Source organism: Hyla sarda, chromosome 7 (assembly GCF_029499605.1).
Source record: "Hyla sarda isolate aHylSar1 chromosome 7, aHylSar1.hap1, whole genome shotgun sequence".
In the NCBI taxonomy this organism is placed as follows: Eukaryota; Metazoa; Chordata; class Amphibia; order Anura; family Hylidae; genus Hyla; species Hyla sarda.
In genome coordinates, this window is record NC_079195.1 from 196588511 (window position 1) to 196606949 (window position 18439).

At 43.0% G+C, this 18439-nt stretch overlaps 1 protein-coding gene across 2 annotated transcripts in view; it reads left to right on the forward strand.

Annotated features, from left to right (window-relative positions):
* The window catches only part of COP1 (COP1 E3 ubiquitin ligase), a 206370-nt gene extending 188195 nt beyond the window's left edge, over positions 1-18175 (forward strand). For both annotated transcript variants that reach the window (XM_056532024.1, XM_056532025.1), the window contains exons 17-20: positions 2930-3054; positions 5535-5695; positions 16555-16599; positions 17806-18175. In XM_056532024.1, the coding sequence (XP_056387999.1) occupies positions 2930-3054; positions 5535-5695; positions 16555-16599; positions 17806-17823 (349 nt within the window). In that variant the 3' untranslated portion in view covers positions 17824-18175. The remainder of the gene's footprint in view (positions 1-2929; positions 3055-5534; positions 5696-16554; positions 16600-17805) is intronic.
* Positions 18176-18439: the final 264 nt, after the last annotated feature.

The window sequence follows — 18439 nt, forward strand, 5'->3', positions numbered from 1 at the left end:
GATTCAGTCTTCCCAGCCTGGGGCAGGTCTACAATTTTGTTTCTGGTGTCCTTTGACAGCTCTTTGGTCTTGGCCATAGTGGAATTTGTAGTGTGACTGTTTGAACTTATCAGTATAAAAGACACCTGTCCACAACCTCAAACAGGAGCCATTAATACAGGTAAAGAGTGGAGAACAGAGGAGACTCTTAAAGAAGTTGTTACAGGTCTGTGAGAGCCAGAAATCTTGCTTGTTTGTAGGTGACCAAATACTTATTTTCCACCATAATTTGCAAATACATTCTTTAAAAATCAGACAATGTGACTTTATGGATTTTTTTTCTCATTATGTCTCTCATAGGTATACCTATGATGAAAATTGCAGGCCTCTCTCATCTTTTTAAGTGGGAGACCTTGCACAATTGGTGGCTGACTAAATACTTTTTTGCCCCACTCTATGTAAACCCAGTTACTTCAGATAAAGAAAAAATACCAAGTCTTAGGAGCATATACACCTAGCATGAAAACTTCACCAGCAAGTGGATTGTATTCTATGAGACAGCTGCATCTTCTAGTTTGAGAGCCCAAGATTATCCTCAGGATAGGGAACAATTATCTGACGTCCACTGATCACAAGAACAGAGGTCTGTTGCCCCCCCCAATTGAATGGAGTCGCACCGTGCATGGCTCAGTTGACTGTCTATGTTAGTGATCTCCAAACGATGGACCTCTCAGATGTTGCAAAATTACAACTAAAGTGTTGGGAGTTGTAGTTTTCCAATATCTTGAGGTCCACAGTTTGGAGATCACTGGTCTATGGTACTTCTAAACATAACATAGTACAGTTCTCAACAACGTTCAAAATCCTATAGAGAATGAATGGTGGCAGTTAAGAATGCATGCTGCTGCTGCTACAGGTACTTGGGGATTGTATAAGTCTGTTCCTTTTTGATCAGGGCTGTTTCTAGCTGTCAGACCTCCACTGACCAGTGAGTCCTGATGGTAACTTTTAATCTTAAAGGAGTATTCCACTGGAAAACATATTTTTTTATGAACTGGTGACAGAAAGTTAAACAGATTTGTAAATTACTTCTATTTAAATATTTAAAATCTTAATCCTTCCATTACTTATCAGATGCTGTATGCCCCCACAGGAACAGGAAGTTCTTTTCTTTTTGAATTTCTTTTCTGTCTGAACACAGTGCTCTCTGCTGACACCTCTGTCCATTTTAGGAACTGTCCAGAGTAGAAGCAAATCCCCATAGCTAACCTCTCCTGCTCTGTACAGTTCCTAAAATGGACAGAGGTGTCAGCAGAGAGCACTGTGGTTAGACTGAAAGGAAATTCAAAAATAAAAGAACTTCCTGTGGATCTTACAGCAGCTAAGTACTGGAAGGATAACGATTTTTAAATAGAATTAATTTACAAATCTGTAACTTTCTGGCACCAGTTGATCTAAAAAAAAAGTTTTCCAGTGGAGTACCCATTTAAGACAGACCTTAAAAAATGTCTTCAGCTTCTTCTTGGTTGGTTCCTTCCTTATATTGATTGTAGGAAACGGCTGCAATTTCAGCTCACTCTAAGGTTTGTCAGACAATTTATTTACACTCCAGAACGGCAGACGTGTCCATTCGTGATGAATCACCCTTAAAGGGGTATTCCGCCCCTAGACATCTTATCCCTTATCCAAAGGATAGATGTCAGATCGCCGGGGTCCCGCTGCTGGGGACCCCCGAGATCGCCGCTGCGGCATCCCGCTATCATTACTGCACAAAGCGAGTTCGCTCTGTGCGTAATGACGGGCGATACAGGGGACGGAGCAGTGTGACGTCATGGCTCCGCCCCTCGTTACATCACGGCCCGCCCTCTTAATGCAAGTCTATGGCAGGGGACGTGACGACCGCCACGCCTCCTCCCATAGACTTGTATTGAGGGGGGCAGGCCGTGACGTCATGAGGGGCGGAGCCGTGACGTAACGATGCTCCGGCCCCTGTATTGCCCATCATTACGCCAGAGCGATCTTGTTCTGTGCAGTAGTAATAGCGCGGTGCCGCAGCGGCGATCCCGGGGGGTCCCAGCAGCAGGACCCCGGCGATCTGACATCTTATCCCCTATCCTTTGGATAGGGGATATGATGTCTAGGGGCGGAGTACCCCTTTAATGTAGTACTCCACTGGAAAAAAAATTTTTTTAAATCAAATGGTGCAAGAAATTTAAACAGATTTGTACTATACTTAAAAAAATCCTAATCCTTCCGGTTCTTATCAGTTGCTGTATGATCCACAGGAAGTTCTTTTCTTTTTGAATTTCCTTTCTGTCTGACCACAGTGCTCTCTGCTGACACCTCTGTCAATTTTAGGAACTGTCCAGAGTAGAATCAAATCCCCATAGCAAACCTATCCTGCGCTCATTGTAGTCGTTGAAGTAAGTCAACTGCAACATGACAAATTGAGCAGGCACAGACACAGGCAGTGTCGGCTATATTTAGCAATTGGTGGGGGTCTCAGCACAGAGACCCTGACAGATGAAAACCTTTGATATGTCTGCATGAAATGTCAACAGTTCTTTTTAAGGATCGCAGCACTTTTATGGTAAACCACTCAAGTGCTTTGATTCCTATTAACCAGGACATAAACAGATTGACAATTATGCCCTTGTATGTTCTGGCTGATGTAACATAATATTGCAAAAGAACTTTAAAAAACCACTTGTATGTTACCCATATTATCTGTTACGTCATGTGGGTGGTGCCACGTCTCTGAAGAGGCACTGCACATTCACTGGATGCCACCGGACTCCCCTTTTCATACCCTCAAACATTGTTTGGAAACTTGTTTTTCAAACCAGAAAGCAGCTTGAAGAACTTCCTATTACTCCTGTACGCTTGCATGTTGGCCAATGTTTTTCGTTTGCTTTCAAATATTCCTTGCTCACTCTTCTGTATTCCTTAGGTCAACAGACAGCCAGCTGAAGTTGTGGAACGTTACCAGACCACATTGCCTGCGCTCCTTCAAGGGTCACATCAATGAAAAGAATTTTGTTGGGTTGGCGTCTAATGGAGACTATATTGCCTGTGGTCAGTATTGTTTATTTCTTTTTGTTATAATGATCACTAGTCATGTTCTCATTAAGGGGGTACTCTGGCCCTAAGACCTCTTATCACCTGTTCAAAGGATAGAGGATAAGATGTCTGATCGCAGGGGTTCTGCCGCTGGGGACCCCCGAAATCTCTCATGCAGCACCCACCTGTGTGAGTGGCACTCAGCGCTGGAGGCTCTGAGTCTGAAGCCTCAGGAATACGGGGCCGGAGTATCGTGACGTCACACCCCGCCCCCTCAATGCAGATCTATGGTAGGGGGTGTAGACTTGCATTGAGTGGGCGGGGCATGACATTACACAGGGGCGGAGTTGTGACGTCACAATACTCCGGCCCCGTGGTCGTGAGGCTTCAGACTCGGAGCCTCCAGCGCTGCGTGCAGCTCACACAGGTGGGTGCTGCATGAGAGATTGCGGGGTCCCCACCAGTGGATCCCCCGCGACCAGACATCTTATCCCCTATCCTTTGGATAGGGGATAAGATGTCTTAGGGCCAGAGTACCCCTTTAAAGGTAAATGCTGCAGCAGCACAGATACATGTATGCAATAAAGGGCCAGGGTGCACACACCACCATGTGTTGCCTCCATTCTATACTTTATGTTCTGAATTACATTAGTCACAGTGCAGTTTTATTGTATTTCTTGCATGCCACTGAAACAGTTTTGTCAGGCCGTGGACTCCACAAGAACTGTAAAGGTGCCTTACTTGACTGAGCCAGAGAAGTGCACATGAGCTTAAATGGGTATTCCACCCTTAGACATCTTATCCAAAGGAATAAGATGTCAGAATGCGGGGGGTACGGCCGCTGGGACCCTCGCGATCTCCTGGCCGGCACCCCGGCATTCTGAACATTTATAATCTTATAATCTGTTTCTCTTATAATGAATCCTTGCTGTCTCTGCTTTCCCCTAATGTTAGCTCTCCTCAAAACTCCTGCTCGCTGTGTGCGTGTGTGTGCGTGCGTGTGTGTGTGTGTGTGCGTGTGCGTGTGCGTGGTCCCATAGACCTACCTATGTCCATTTAAGTCCTGTGAGGTGTGGCGTCAATGGATTGGACGACTTATCTTTTTTGGCACATCCCAAAGATCCTTGATACGGTTGACAACTGGGAAATTTAAAGTCCAAGCCAACATGTTAAACTCTGTCATGTTTCTCAAACCATTCCCAGTGTGGCCAAAACCTTATTCTGCTGAAAGAGGCCGCTGCTGTAAAGGAGGGTCAGTTGACAGATTTTCACCAACTTAAACATTGCACAGAACAGAGTTACATCCAGAGAAATGCCAGGACCTAATGTTTTTCAGCATTGCACTGAGGGCTTCCCATAGTGTATCCTTGTGTAATCTCTTCACAAGAAAAGCCACACCGCTGGCTGTCCAGGGGATGATGCATTGGATAAGGCCCATTGTAAGGCACTTTTAGCTGTGTGCTCTGACACCTTTCTAGTATAGCCAACAGTAACATTGCTAACAATTTGTGCTGGGGTCAGACCAGATAGGCTATCCTTCTCTCCCCACATGCATCAGTAAACCTTAGCTGTCCATTACCCAATTGCTTTAACCAATTTAATAGTTACGAACCAGTGCATACCAGGAAAACCCCCACAAGGCCTGCTATTTGGAGACATTTTGACCCAGCTATATAGCCATCACAGTTTTAGCAGTGTTGAAGCCGCTCATATCCTTACACTTGCCAACACATTAACTTCAAGAAATGACTATCCTCTTGCCATCTAATTTATATCCAACTGCTTGACAGGCGCCACAGTCACAATATAATGAATGTTATTTACTTAACCTGTCAGGGACTTTAATGTTATGGCTGGTGGCTGTAAGTTCTTCATTGCTTCTTGTTGCATCATTATCACAAAGACTTTCCTGTTGACGCAGCACTCACAGCTCAGACACGGGCTGCTCATTCCGTCATGTGGATCTAAACAAGAACCTATGCCCCTATGCCCTATTAGGTCTCCTCTTCTATGAGCAAGGAAATGCGTGTGTGTGTGTGTATATATATATATATAATATATATATATTTTTTTATTTTTATTTGGCCAACTGTAGGCCAACATACCATTTTTCCTTCACACAATTTATTGTGAAGGGAAAAAAGGTATGTCAGACTACAATGTAGGTCAGACTTTAGTCTGTGTGTGTGTATGTATATATATAAGTGTTTGTGTGTCGATAGATACTATTATTATATTATTATTCATACCTTTTTATCCTTCACACGATGGATGTATATTATTTTTTAATTAGTCAACAGTAGTCCAACATACTTTATCCAGCTTTGGATATAATTTATGAGCGGAGCTTTTCAGTCTTTTTTCCTGGCACATATATGACATTCTCTGTGTAATTGAATGTATTCTTCCTCATCCAATGTCCCATTTTGATGTCTGTTTTTCTGCTCGCTCGCATTATGAGTCCTTTAATGTATCTGTTCATTATTCTACCATAGGAAGCGAAAACAATTCCCTCTACCTGTACTATAAGGGGCTCTCGAAAACCCTTCTGACTTTCAAGTTTGACACTGTTAAGAGTGTGTTGGACAAAGATCGCAAGGAAGATGACACCAATGAGTTTGTGAGTGCTGTGTGTTGGAGGGCGCTACCTGACGGGGTAAGTGTTCCCGCAAGATGATCCCATAGACTTACACTATGAACCTATCTTGGTTACGACACAGTCAGGCGTGAACGTGCTAAACGCTTACGTCTCACGATTCATTCTACTGACCGGTCAGGATCTGACTGCTCAGACCCTGACCGACCCAAAACTTTTGACATGTCTCAATTACATATCAAACGTTTTGATATGACAGTGCCCAGTAAAAGACATTACTTAGAACAGGGTTTCCAAACAGTGTGCCTCCAGCTGTTGCAAAACTTCAGCTCCCAGCTTGCCCAGACAGCCAAAGGCTGTCCGGGCATGTTGGTAGTTGTAGTTTTGCAACAGCTGGAGGCACACTGTTTGGAAAACACTGCTTCACCAATTCCCAGTTGATGCCTACCTGGTTCCTTGTTGGTCTATGGTTACCAGGCTTCAGCAATGATGTGCCGCATTCACACACAACTTTTGCAGCCAGGGACAGGCTGCCGCAATCACGAAATGTGTTGACGCATTGCTAGAGCCAGGTAAACAGAGACCCTTGGGGACCTGCAAAGTGGGTAAATGAGTAAACCGCTTTTTATTTTTTAATTTTAGAACTTTTTATATTACAAATCCTCTTTGAATAGCTATTTGTGCTGAATATTCATGTGTATGGGTGAGGTCAGGAGGGAGAGCTGTCAGTCGATAGTTATTGAAAACGTATGATTTCTCTCTTGGCCTTAGGTTTTAGACCTGTGGCCTGCATTTTCCTTCAGTCATATCTTATTATATATAGAAGTTAAACACTTAAAGAGTAGCTATCACTAAACTATATTTCCCTATTCCCCCTCCCCATCTGTCCCTGACACTAACTACATCTATCCCTGTCTGTATTTCTGCCCAAATCCCCATAAAATTACCTTATCTTGAACGGCTGCAGGAGCTCAGAGTTGAGCTTTCTGGTGAGGGCAGGAAGTGGGCGGCCCCGACAGGCGCTACGTCATCTGAAGCCTGGCCGGGCTCGCTTCCGCCCGTCTTCTCTCTCTTTCCTGCAGCTCGCGCGCTGCAATGAATGAGGAGAGGGAGATGCAGGGGGGCGGTGGATATTTAAATTTCGCATGCCGCGTGCGCACAAGCTCTGTACTTGCTCTCTGCCTGTATAGGCGCGCAAAATTTTAATATCCCCGCCAGCCTTGCATCTTCCTCTCCCCATTCATGTGAACGCGCGTTTCGGACCATGCTGGGCCACGCTGCCCGGCCAGCGTTGGTCCGAACGTGCTGAGCTTCAGGGGGGTAAAGTAATCCTGAGCCATATAGGGTGACACCTAGTGGCCAGGATTACAATCGTAAAAAAAACCGACATAAAACATGATTTTTTTTAAAATAAAATATATTAGAAACATTTTTTTTTACATAATCTATTTCATTAAAAAAATAAATTTAATGAGTACCCATTTAAGGGATTTATTTATTTGATTGATTGTTTGTTGATTGTTTCAGGTAAGTCTGTTTAATCATTGTATTAAGAAAATGTGTTTATCTGTGATTCTGTGATCCTTGGCTGCTAAAGTTCCCAGTCATGTTCTAAGGCTCTCGAATGAGTCATACATTGACTTGCAAGGAAACTATCTCCAAAAGGTGACACTGTAGAGTAAGCTCTCTTTTCTCCTGCTTACTCTCACCTACTTTGCATATTTTATTTCCCGGTGGGGCATTGCCTTGCTTATAAGACTCCACACATCTTTTGGTGCTCTCCTTAAAGGAGTACTCCAGTATCGAAAAACTTCTCCCCTATCTTAAGGATAGGGGCTAAGTTTCAGATCGCGGGGATCCGACCGCTGGGAACTCCGCGATCTCCCGTACGGGGCCTCGGCAGTTTGCTGGAAGGGGGCATGTCGACCGCGGCACAAAGTGGCGGCCGATACGACCCCTAAATACAACGCTATGGGAGAGCCGAAGTGCTGCCTTCGGCTATCTACAGCTCTGCCATAGCGCTGTATTGAGGGGGCGTGTTGGCCGCCGCTTCGTGCAGTGGCCGACTCGCACTAACTGCCCAAATAGCTGGGGGCCCTGTACGGGAGATCGCGTCCCAGCATTCTGACCCCCCGCGATCGGAAACTTATCCCCTATCCTTAGGATAGAGGATAAGTTTTCCAATACTGGACTACTCCTTTAAGGAGAAACTTTATCCCTGAGGCTAAGTTCACACTGCTGTTGTGCTTCATCCCATTCTGGGTCCATTCTGCTCATGTTATATGGTCCTAGAACAGGTCAGAGGATAACTGACACCACAGTGTCCCAACTGATGCCATTAACGTAAATGTGGTCTGTAGGGATTTGGTAACTTACTGGAGTTGAGCGGAGAAAAAAAATAACAACATGCAACATTTTTTTTCTTCGTCTAAATCCTATCATTCCGACAGAGCTCCATTTACCGGAGCATAACGACAGTCTTTAGTCCCAAAAAAAATAATAATAATGTGGTATAATATTCTCTAAAGAGATCTCTTAAGTGTCTACTCATAGTGTACGGACTTAGAGAAGTATGTAGGTTGGCAGGTCCATTCAGAAGACACTCTTTAGAAGTTATTGTACAGAATTCCACATACCTTTGAGACTGAATTACATAATAAATTCTTCTGAAAGGAATATGAAGAATTCCAGAGATTCTTGGGGAAAAGGTTTGTCCAGAAATGAAGAATATCATTCTATACAGTCGGTTGGAATGTTCTTTGAGAATCCTTCAGTATTCTGTAACTCTAACAGAATTCGTATCTTCGTAGGCCACCTCAGCGCTGAACTTGCATAACTGATTCAATTGTGACTCCGGGGCCGGAGTATCTTGATGTCACGGCTCCGCCCCATGTGACATCACACTCCGCCCCCTCAATGTAAGTCTATGGCATTGGGGGGCAAGACAGCTGTCCTTTAGATAGGAGATAAGTTGTCTGCACGGTAGTACCCCTTTAAGAAGAGTGATTGAAGGTGCCAAAGCAATGGGAGAAAAAAAAAATATCATACAAACATCATACACTGTTTCTGACCCCGCAGAAGCCCCCAGGAAAGGCAGGGGGAGAGAGGCCATCGCTGCCCGCTTCTCTCCCCCTGGCTTTCCTGGGGTCTAGAGCCCTGCTGCCGCCGCTTCTCTCACGCTGGCTATCGGCGCCGCTACCCGCTCTCTCCCCCTGGCTATCGGTGCCGCTGCCCCATTGCCTCCCCCATCCCCGGTTTTATGATTACCTGTTGCCGGGGTTGGGTCCGCGCTGCTTCTGGCGCCGGTCCGCGGTGCTTCTGGCTCCTGTGTGGCGTCTATGCATCGCTGCTATGCGCTGCGAGGCACAATGATGAGTGACGCGTCGTCACTCGTCATTGCGTAGCGCAGTGCATAGCAACGACGCATAGATGCCACACCGGAGCCAGAAGCACCGCGGACCAGAGCCACAATCAGTTAGTGATATGTTATCTCCTAGAGACGTGCCGTCAACTTCTGACGTGGAAAGGGTTTAGACTTAAATGGGTACTCCACTGGATGCCAGAAAGTTAAACAGATTTGTAAATCACTTATTCTATTTAACATTTTTTATCCTTCCAGTACTTATCAGCTGTTGTTTTCTCCACAGGAAGTTTGTTTCTTTTTGAATTTCCTTTCTGTCTGACAACAGTGCTCCCTGCTGACACCTCTGTCTTGGGAACTGTCCAAAGCAGAAGAGGTTTGCTATGGGGATTTGTTCCTACTCTGGACAGTTCCTAAAAATGACATGGTCTTTATTAGGTGTGGCTATAGGTGGAGATGGGGGAGAAAGTTTGAGTCCAGAGCAGGAGCAAATCACCATAGCAAACCTCTCCTGCTCTGAACAGTTTCTGACAAGGACAGAGGTGTCAGCAGAGAGCACAGTGGTCAGACAGAAAGCTCGTGTGGAGCATACAGCAGCTGATAAGTACTGGAAGGATTAAGATTTTTATATATAATTTACAAATCTTTTTAACTTTCTGGCACCAGTTGATTTAAAAAAGTGTGCCCCCCGTGGCCTGTTTTTTCAATAAATTATCATTGCATTTGTTTAAACACTTAAAAGCCCTTTTTCTTTTGTTTCACACTGATGGCTTGGCTTGAATAATGCAGCGCACACATTCTCAGCAGCTAAGTGGTTAAGTGCCGCGCCTCCTACCCTATTGCGTTTTAGTGCAAGCACATAGCCAAGTCCATTAATAACGTTGGCGTCCCCTTTTTATATTTATCTTTTAATTAGAGCTTTAGTTTCAACATTCCGTTTTATTTACAAGGCCATGACGATGACTTCTCTATATGCCTTTTACAACCTACCATCTGATGTATCAGTATAGTACGCGGACAATGGAAACAGTAATCTTTCATGATGAGAAGCGTGCCAGGGCTTCTAAACAATCCCCATCAGTTGGCAAGAGGGAGTGAGAGCTCAAACATTGTCTTCACACCACGAAACTACTAATATATAACTAAAATCCAAGTATAAGTGAGCAATACGGTCAGATTGGGGAGGAGAGGAGTCATTAAAGGGGTTGTCCAGTTATTAAAAATGTATTCCCTAGCCACAGGATAAGGTATAAGTGTCTGATCACAGGGGGCTGACCTCTGGGACCCCCACAATTTCCAGAACCGGCTTGTCTCTTACCTCTGAGCCCTCCTGAGGTCCAAAGTCTGTGTATGAGATGGGGAAAAATGTGTTTTATTTTTAACACATAGAAAACTTCTTCTTTTTTTTTAAACAAAAGTATATTCGAAATATTTTTTATTTACCATAAGGAGTGCAATAGCAAAAATAAGTTTTAATGAGAGTTACCATTTAAACTCTTTCACTGTATTTGCAGCTACCACTTCTGCAGGAAGGCTGTTCCATGCATCCACTACTCTCTCAGTAAAGTAATACTTCCTCATATTAGGGCATAAAACTATGTCCTATTGTGGTAGTTTTTCTTATTTTAAATATGCTCTCCTCCTTTACCATGTTGATTCTCGTTATGTATATAAAAGATTCTATCATATCCCATCTGTCTTGTCTTTCTTCCAAGTTATACATGTTAAGGTCCTTTAACCTTTCCTGGTAAGTTTTATCCTGCAATCCATGTAATAGTTTAGTATCTCTTCTCTGAACTTTCTCTAGTGTATCTATATCCTTCTGGAGATACGGCCTCCAGTACTGCGCACAATACTCCAATTGAGGTCTTATCAGTGCTCTGTACATCGGTATGAGCACTTCACTTTGCTGATAATACCTCTCCCTATACACCATGAGCACTTCACTCTACTGCTAATACCTCTCCCTATACACCCATGTGCTCTTATCTCTACTGCTAATATCTCTCCATATACACTCATCAGCACTTCCTTCTTTCTACTGCTAATATCTCTCCATACACACCCATGAGCACTTCACTCTACTGCTAATACCTCTCCCTATACCCCCATGAGCACTTCCTTATTTCTACTGCTATAATACCGCTCCTATACACCGAAGCATTCTGCTAGCATTTCCTGCTGCTCTACGACATCAGGCTTCGCCAATCACCAACTGCAGCAGTGTCCCACCCCTTTAATCTTTAACTTATTTTTCTCTGGAACTTTGGCAATGGTTTAATTAGAAATACTCAAAGTGTATTATTTAAGATTTAAAGTGCTATTGTATATTTCAGAAAATATATATTAAAATGAAGGAGTCCCAACACAGTATATAGCCAGCTGCATCTTGGGTCACTGTTAGAGGTGAGCAAATTTACATGGCCTGAACCGAAATCTGGTATTGACTTCGGTTTGGTCTAAAAATGAAAAATTCCAGGCTGATTTCATAGTGTCCCGATTGCTGCCTCCTGGAGTCCTGGACCTCAGTCTCCTACCCAATACATTTCTATGAGGGAAGATGCGGAATGATGTGGTACTTATTGGATAGAATGGACAACCATGTCATATTTGATTTCTTTTAGTCCTTTAGAGAAGACTTTTTAGACACCCCCTTATGCCATTGTGTCCAATAGGGCATATGAAAAAGGGTAAATTAGTAAAATACACGTGCTATAATGTTACTAAATGTTTCTTTTGAATGTATTAACTTTACAAGCAGACCCGGCACATTATGTAAAGCCTATTGCGTTTACTATGATCCCTCGCATGGCTCCACACAAGCCAGAATCTAATTCTCCTCCGCGATCTTTTAGAGTTTTAGGTTATTAGAATCCGTTCTAACAATTAAGTTGAAAGTTCAGTCTGCTCCCATGAGTTGGGTATTTGTTTCTGTATTCCCTCACTATAGTCATTGGGTTTTCAGGGCATTTTAGCTTTTATGATCACAGAAAGATCAAACCCCAGAAAGGTTAAAAGATTCATGTTAGATCAGTGCGGCTGTGTGCAATGAACGGGAGGACACTGGGATTACTGGGATTTCTTTCCTTCCGCTGTATTGGAGCTTTAAGAAGAAATAACTAGGATTCATTCAATGCAGAATGTGACCATTTCCCATGTGTGGTGATCAGTGGGTGACCTGCCTTGGCCACCACGTCTGTAGTGTAATGAAACTGTCTTGTGTAATGGGCTGGGCAGCGTCCTTCCTTCCTGGATGTCATTTTCTCTCTCTGGTGACTACATCTCTCTGTTGGCGGAGGTGGAGAAGATGTGGTCTTTGCCCTTGTACGTTTATGTACATGTCTTTATGGGATTGTCTGTATAACATTAATGTATGCACAGTGTGATCAATCTGCTTACTGTTGGTCCTGGCATTAAAATAAATTATATTTTTACTTTATAGACTAATATAACAACATAGTTTGGGGGGGGGGGGATGCAACATGCAAAAAAATCTATAGAAGGACGAGATTGAATGGATTTCCCTATAATGTTAGCACACCACCTACTTTGCTATAGAGCTTATTTGTCTTAAGACCCCCCACCGAGTCTGTCCTTCCTACAATTATTTTCTCCGTTTTAATAGTACCAAAGCTTCATGCTGTTCTGCTGCGGGACTCCTGTTTCCTTGCTGGCCTCATTTACCTATAACTAGTAATTTTCTATTATTTCTATAGTTTTTACTTAAAGGGAACCTGTCACCATAAAAATGCTATCCAGCCTACTGGAACATGTGTTGTAGAGCAGGATAAGCTCAAGCGCAAATTAATACTGTATTTATCGGCGTATAACACACACTTTTTAGGCTAAAATTTAGCCTAAAGTCTACCTTCGTGTTATACACCGATAAGCCGCTGCAGTTCAATGATTTAAAGCAGTCGCTTTAAATCAATGAACTGCAGCGGCTTTGCAGGTGCAGAGACCCCCACCGCTGCCGGCTTCTCTTCCCCTGCCTGTCCTGGGGTCTAGAGCTCTGCTGCCGGCCCTTCTCTCCCCCTGGCTATCAGTGCCGCTGCCCGTTCTCTCCCCCTGATTATCGGTGCCAGGGGGAGAGAAGGGGCCGGCGCCGCTGCCCCGTTGCCTCCCCCATCGCCGGTTATATAATTACCTGTTGCCGGGGTCTGGTCCACTCTGCTTCAGGCCTCCGGTGTGCGTCCCCTGTGTTGTTGCTATGCGCTGCGAGACTCAATGACGTCACTCGTCATAGCGCCGTGCAGTGCATAGAAACGACGCATGGGACGCACACCGGAGGCCTGAAGCAGCGCGGACCCGACCCCGGCAACAGGTAATTATACCACTGGGGATGGGGGGGGGCAGCGGCGCCCGCAATGGGTGCCGCTGCCCCTTCTCTCCCCCTGGCTATCGGCGCCGCTGCCCCATTGCCGGCGCCGCTTCTCTCCCCCTGGCTATCGGCGCCGGCACCGATAGGGGGAGAGAACGGGCAGTGGCACCGATAGCCAGGGGGAGAGAAGGGCCGGCAGCAGGGCTCGACCCCAGGAAAGGCAGGGGGAGAGAAGCGGGCAGCGACGGCCCCTCTCCCCCTGCCTTTCCTGGGGATGTATCGGGGTATACGCATGCATACACACGCACCCTCATTTTACCAAGGATATTTGGGTAAAAAACTTTTTTTGAGGGTGCGTGTTATAGGCCGGTGCGTGGTATACCCCGATAAATACGGTATATATATATTTTAGTTGGAAAAGATTCTGTATAACTAATTAATAGAGATCCATGCTCCTTCTATGCATAGGAGTCCAGTGGGCATTCCTACTTGATGATTAACAACTAGCACAATTAGCATAAACCTGAAAACGGTTAATCACTTAGTAGGACCTCCCACTGGACTACTAATAGCGCAGGGACTTCAATCAATATGTTATAGGATATTCTTAAAAAATTTTTTTTTTAAACATACATTTTTCTCCTTCTGATCTATAACCCGCTGCTAGCATATTGGGCTTTGTGTTAAATGTTACAAAAGACCCTAAAAGTCTCTGATCCTGAGTTATACCCCATATTATAGTCCAGAGTTGCATTCACGATTCTGTAACCTCCAGAGCTGAAATCTCCCTATATTGTTTGCTGACTCGGTGTCTGCACAGAGATTTCTGATTGTTTTACATCTTGGAAGTATTGTACGCATATAGAAAACTAGTCAAGCTGTCAGGATGGTTTCTGGCATCTAATATTTTTATATATCCAAAAAGGTAATCACTTAAAATATGTAATCGAAAAAGCAGTATTATTGAAAATTATCATAAAAAAAAATAATATTTTAAGGAAACAATTACATGAAGGTAGTGATAGGTGTACAAAAGGTAAATAATGCTGCTTTCACACTACCGTCTTCACCCGGTAGGTGACGTCCCTTAGGAAGATAGCGGGAGAGAAATTGTGCATGACATGTTTTTTTCTCCCACTATCTTCGGCCGCAATAACAGGAGTTATAATGGACGTTAGAGGAATCCCATTCAAGTGAATGGGATCTTCTTTGCCCTCTAAAACTCCCATTAGGCTCTGTTACAATAATGGACGTTAAAGCATACCTGTCATAGTGCAAAAAAGGAAAAATCCTGATCATGTGCATATAATTTTTATGTGTTTGGGACCTATATATCCAGAGATATAAGCATTTATCTGCTGATGAGTTACTTTTTCATTGTGCAGGCTGGAGGGGGCGTGTCAGTCTGTCTCCCTCACAGGAGCAAGCCTGTGCAGTCAGCCAATCAGTACTCTCTACTCTGTAACCCTTTCCTCTCTGGTTTTATGCTGGGTCATGTGTCAGAGGAAGATGCTTGGAGCTTGTCTGCAGTAATCAGAAGACATTATGGTGAATTCATAACAGGATAAAATGTATAAATATAACAATAGATCTTTATAAAATTAGTGCAAGGATTTTTAAGATAAAAGTACAGCATTTTTATGAATACATGTTCTATCTGTTTTATCTTTTCCTGGTAAAGCTGGATGCTAATCAGCATAGCTATCACTATGTGTGTCATTCATCTTTCACAGACTCCTGAATGTCTGATCAACTTCTTTGTCATTCAGGAGTCCGAGAAAGCTTTGACTATCTCAGCATGCTGGGAGTTGTAGTTTAGTAACAACTGAAGCTGCAATGTTTGTAAATAACTGTGTTAGAGCAGTGTTGCCTCCAGCTGTTGTAAAACTACAGCTCCCAGCATGTCCACACATCCTTTATCTGTAGTTTTGCATACACAATAGAAATCTCCTATACTGGATACCGGTATGCTTTACGGTCGGTATCCAGTATGTTGTAAAATCTAGACTAGTCTGTCTGGCTAAAAGACAGGCGACCCCGAGTGGTGGCTATTTTGAGCTTGAATTTCAGGTGAAAATTAAAAAAAAAATTTAACATTTGTATATTGTGAAATATGAGTCCTGCAATATATGAAAAGTTTTTAACAGTGACAGTGCCTCTTAAATGCCAGACAACGAAGCCTAAGTGTGGTATGGTCAGTATAGTGAACGTGCTGTCTTGTACACTAGCCGCCACTGTAGGTAAACAAAGCTATTGAAGGTCCCAACTAAAAAAGGGGGAGGTAAACCTATACCCTATAGATAGAAATACATTACCACAAAAAGTAGCCAAGGAAAAAAGTAAAGGACCCGTATAATCATCAAAAGTATAGAACACAATGCAGACCACTCCACAGAACCTCTGGCACGTGTTTTGCTTGAATTAAGCGGTCAGCAACAGCTGGAGGCACCCTGGTTTGGAAACTGTTAGACATCAACAGATGCTGTATTACAATTTATGCCTCGCAATGACTTATCTCTGACCTACAGGATCTAGGGGCAGTGTATGTTTACAGTTCATTATTGTATATGTGCCTGACGTCTGATGCAGTTTGCACCAAAAAACTGGAGTACAAGCTTTGCACCACATTTACTATGAATTTTAGAGACACTTGTGCCGCATCCAAAAAGGGTGTAGCCTAACAGACAGGGGCATGACTTTCTGGAATGGGGGATGGCTTCAGTACAATTTTAGGTGAACGTTTTAAGCAGACTAGTGATTGGTCTAAACTTAGACTAGACAGTCTATTTGTGCAAATGTCCAGAGATTGGGAGGTTATTCGTGAATGGTAACTCTATGCATATTGGGAAATCTGTGGCCAAAAAGTTGTAGTATAGATTATAATTGTGATCTAGAAGCCTGTCTTACTCTCCTAATTAAGATGTATTCTTCTTCTCCCGGACAACCCCTTAAATATTTAATTTTAAATCCCGATCCCCCGTCTATTGTGTACCACCAAAGTCAGCAAGGTGTTTTGTCTCTATTTATGTGACACGGCATTAGGCTTGTTCTGCAAGAATTGTTCATGTTAACAGAGATTTCCTTTAAAACCCGCTGCTTTTCCTTATACTCAGAGTAGCATCCACTTATTCAAGGTCAGTGTAATAAGCTTCTCATGGGGTGAATAGATCCATTATATTTATTTTGATAACTCGAGCAACATTCATTTGTGGAAAATAACCTTTCTTTCTTTTGCAGGAGTCCAATGTTCTTATTGCTGCTAACAGCCAGGGCACAATCAAGGTGAGTGGTCCCATTCACCACTGCAGATTCCAGTCATTTTAGTCTCTGTTCACATTTGCCCGGCCTTCTTTTGAATATTTTGTTATAAAATTCTGAACCTTGAACATCAGATGTCTGGTTAGAGATGTGTGGAACTGAGCCCCCTGAATGCTTGGTAGGTGCTGTCTGCAGCTGACACCTGCCATCAGCAGCCAGCATTGGGTATAACGCCAGTGATGGACATTTAATCCTCTTGATGTCGCAGCTGAATATTGTTAATTTACATATATATTGCCTCCAATCATACCAACAAGGCAGTGTGTAATAGTGAAAACATTTAAGTACTGCAGTGCACTTTACAAGCAATCCACTAACTGCTTATACAAGATTAAAAAAATGGGTGGGGAGGGGGATATAAATCACCTTCCTTTTCCTATTTTTTTATATTTTTTTTAACATAATTGGTGCAAAATGTCCAAAGTTTTAAAATAGAAAGCTATTAACCCCACACACACACACAGCAAATGGTGTAAATGAATAACAATGCCCAATAACTGGCAAATAGAATAAAACTGCAGTCAAAAAATTAGTCCTAACACAGCTCCGTAGATCAGTGTTTCCTAACCAGCTGTTACAGCATGCCCAGCATGTTGGGAAACACTGTTGTACAGCGACAAGTCTAAATGTTATTGTGGTCAGAATATGGGGAAGGACAAAAATTGGAATGAAAAAAAAAGGTTTTGTTTTTGGTTAAATATAACAAAACAGCAGTCTGTAAATTTATATAATCGTGCTGATCTGCACAAAAAAGATAACAATGAAATTATCATTGATGTCCTGGAATTTATTTTTTGTTTTGTAATACATTCTATCGGAAAATTAAGGATAGCAAATTGTACAACAACAAATAAGCCTTCATATGGCTCTGTCATTAGAAAAATAAAAAAGTAATCTGGATCTTTGAAGGTGAGTTGCAAAAAAATTTTTTTATGTCTGCAGTCGGTGCAAAGGGGTTAATCAGATGTATCCCAAGAACTCACTTTATCTTACTACCTTGTTTTATGTTCCTAATGTAAATGCTTCTTTTTCTCTGTTTGGTGATGTAATAGCATTGGCAGGATGACATATCAACAACACAGATCTTATTGTTAGAAAACTTACATTGGCGCAGTCATTTGTCTCACTCTGTTGCACGGAGAGTAATGTCTTTTTTTATCTTCTATTCAGGTACTGGAGCTGGTATGATACATCGACTCCTAGTTGACAAGTGATGAGGTCTTCAAGCTCTCGTGTTCTAGGCCAGGATCTCCATCTGCAGAAAACTCTAAAACTCTTCCTGATGGAGACTCTCAAAGCATTTTGTCACATCACTTCTCATGAGACTTCTCGATGTGGAGGATGAAGAATGGGACCGAGCATAAATGGACTCAACAATTTATGCTGCCATCCCTGGGCACTCAAGAATTTTCCTGCCCTCATAACTGTACTTTTTCTCTTCTGGTGCTGCTTTATACCTTAGTAATTGGGGAAATGTATCCTGTTGCTTTGTACAGTTCCTACCAGCACTGAGGACATGAACTGAGAGGTAGAGAGAGAGGCTTCAATTTTATCATAGGGGAAGCTATTAAAACAGATCACGCAAAAAAAAGTCCAAAAAACCTAAAAATAAAGATTTAAATATTTCTAAGGACACAATGTGGTTGGAGAATGTTGTAATCTTTCAGGTTTTCTTCTTTTTTTAACAATGAAAATTACCGTATTTTTCGCTCCATAAGACGCACCTAGGTTTTAGAGGAGGCATTATAGGTCAGAAGCACATGTCAGGGGGGCATTATAGGTCAGGAGCACATGTCAGGGGGGC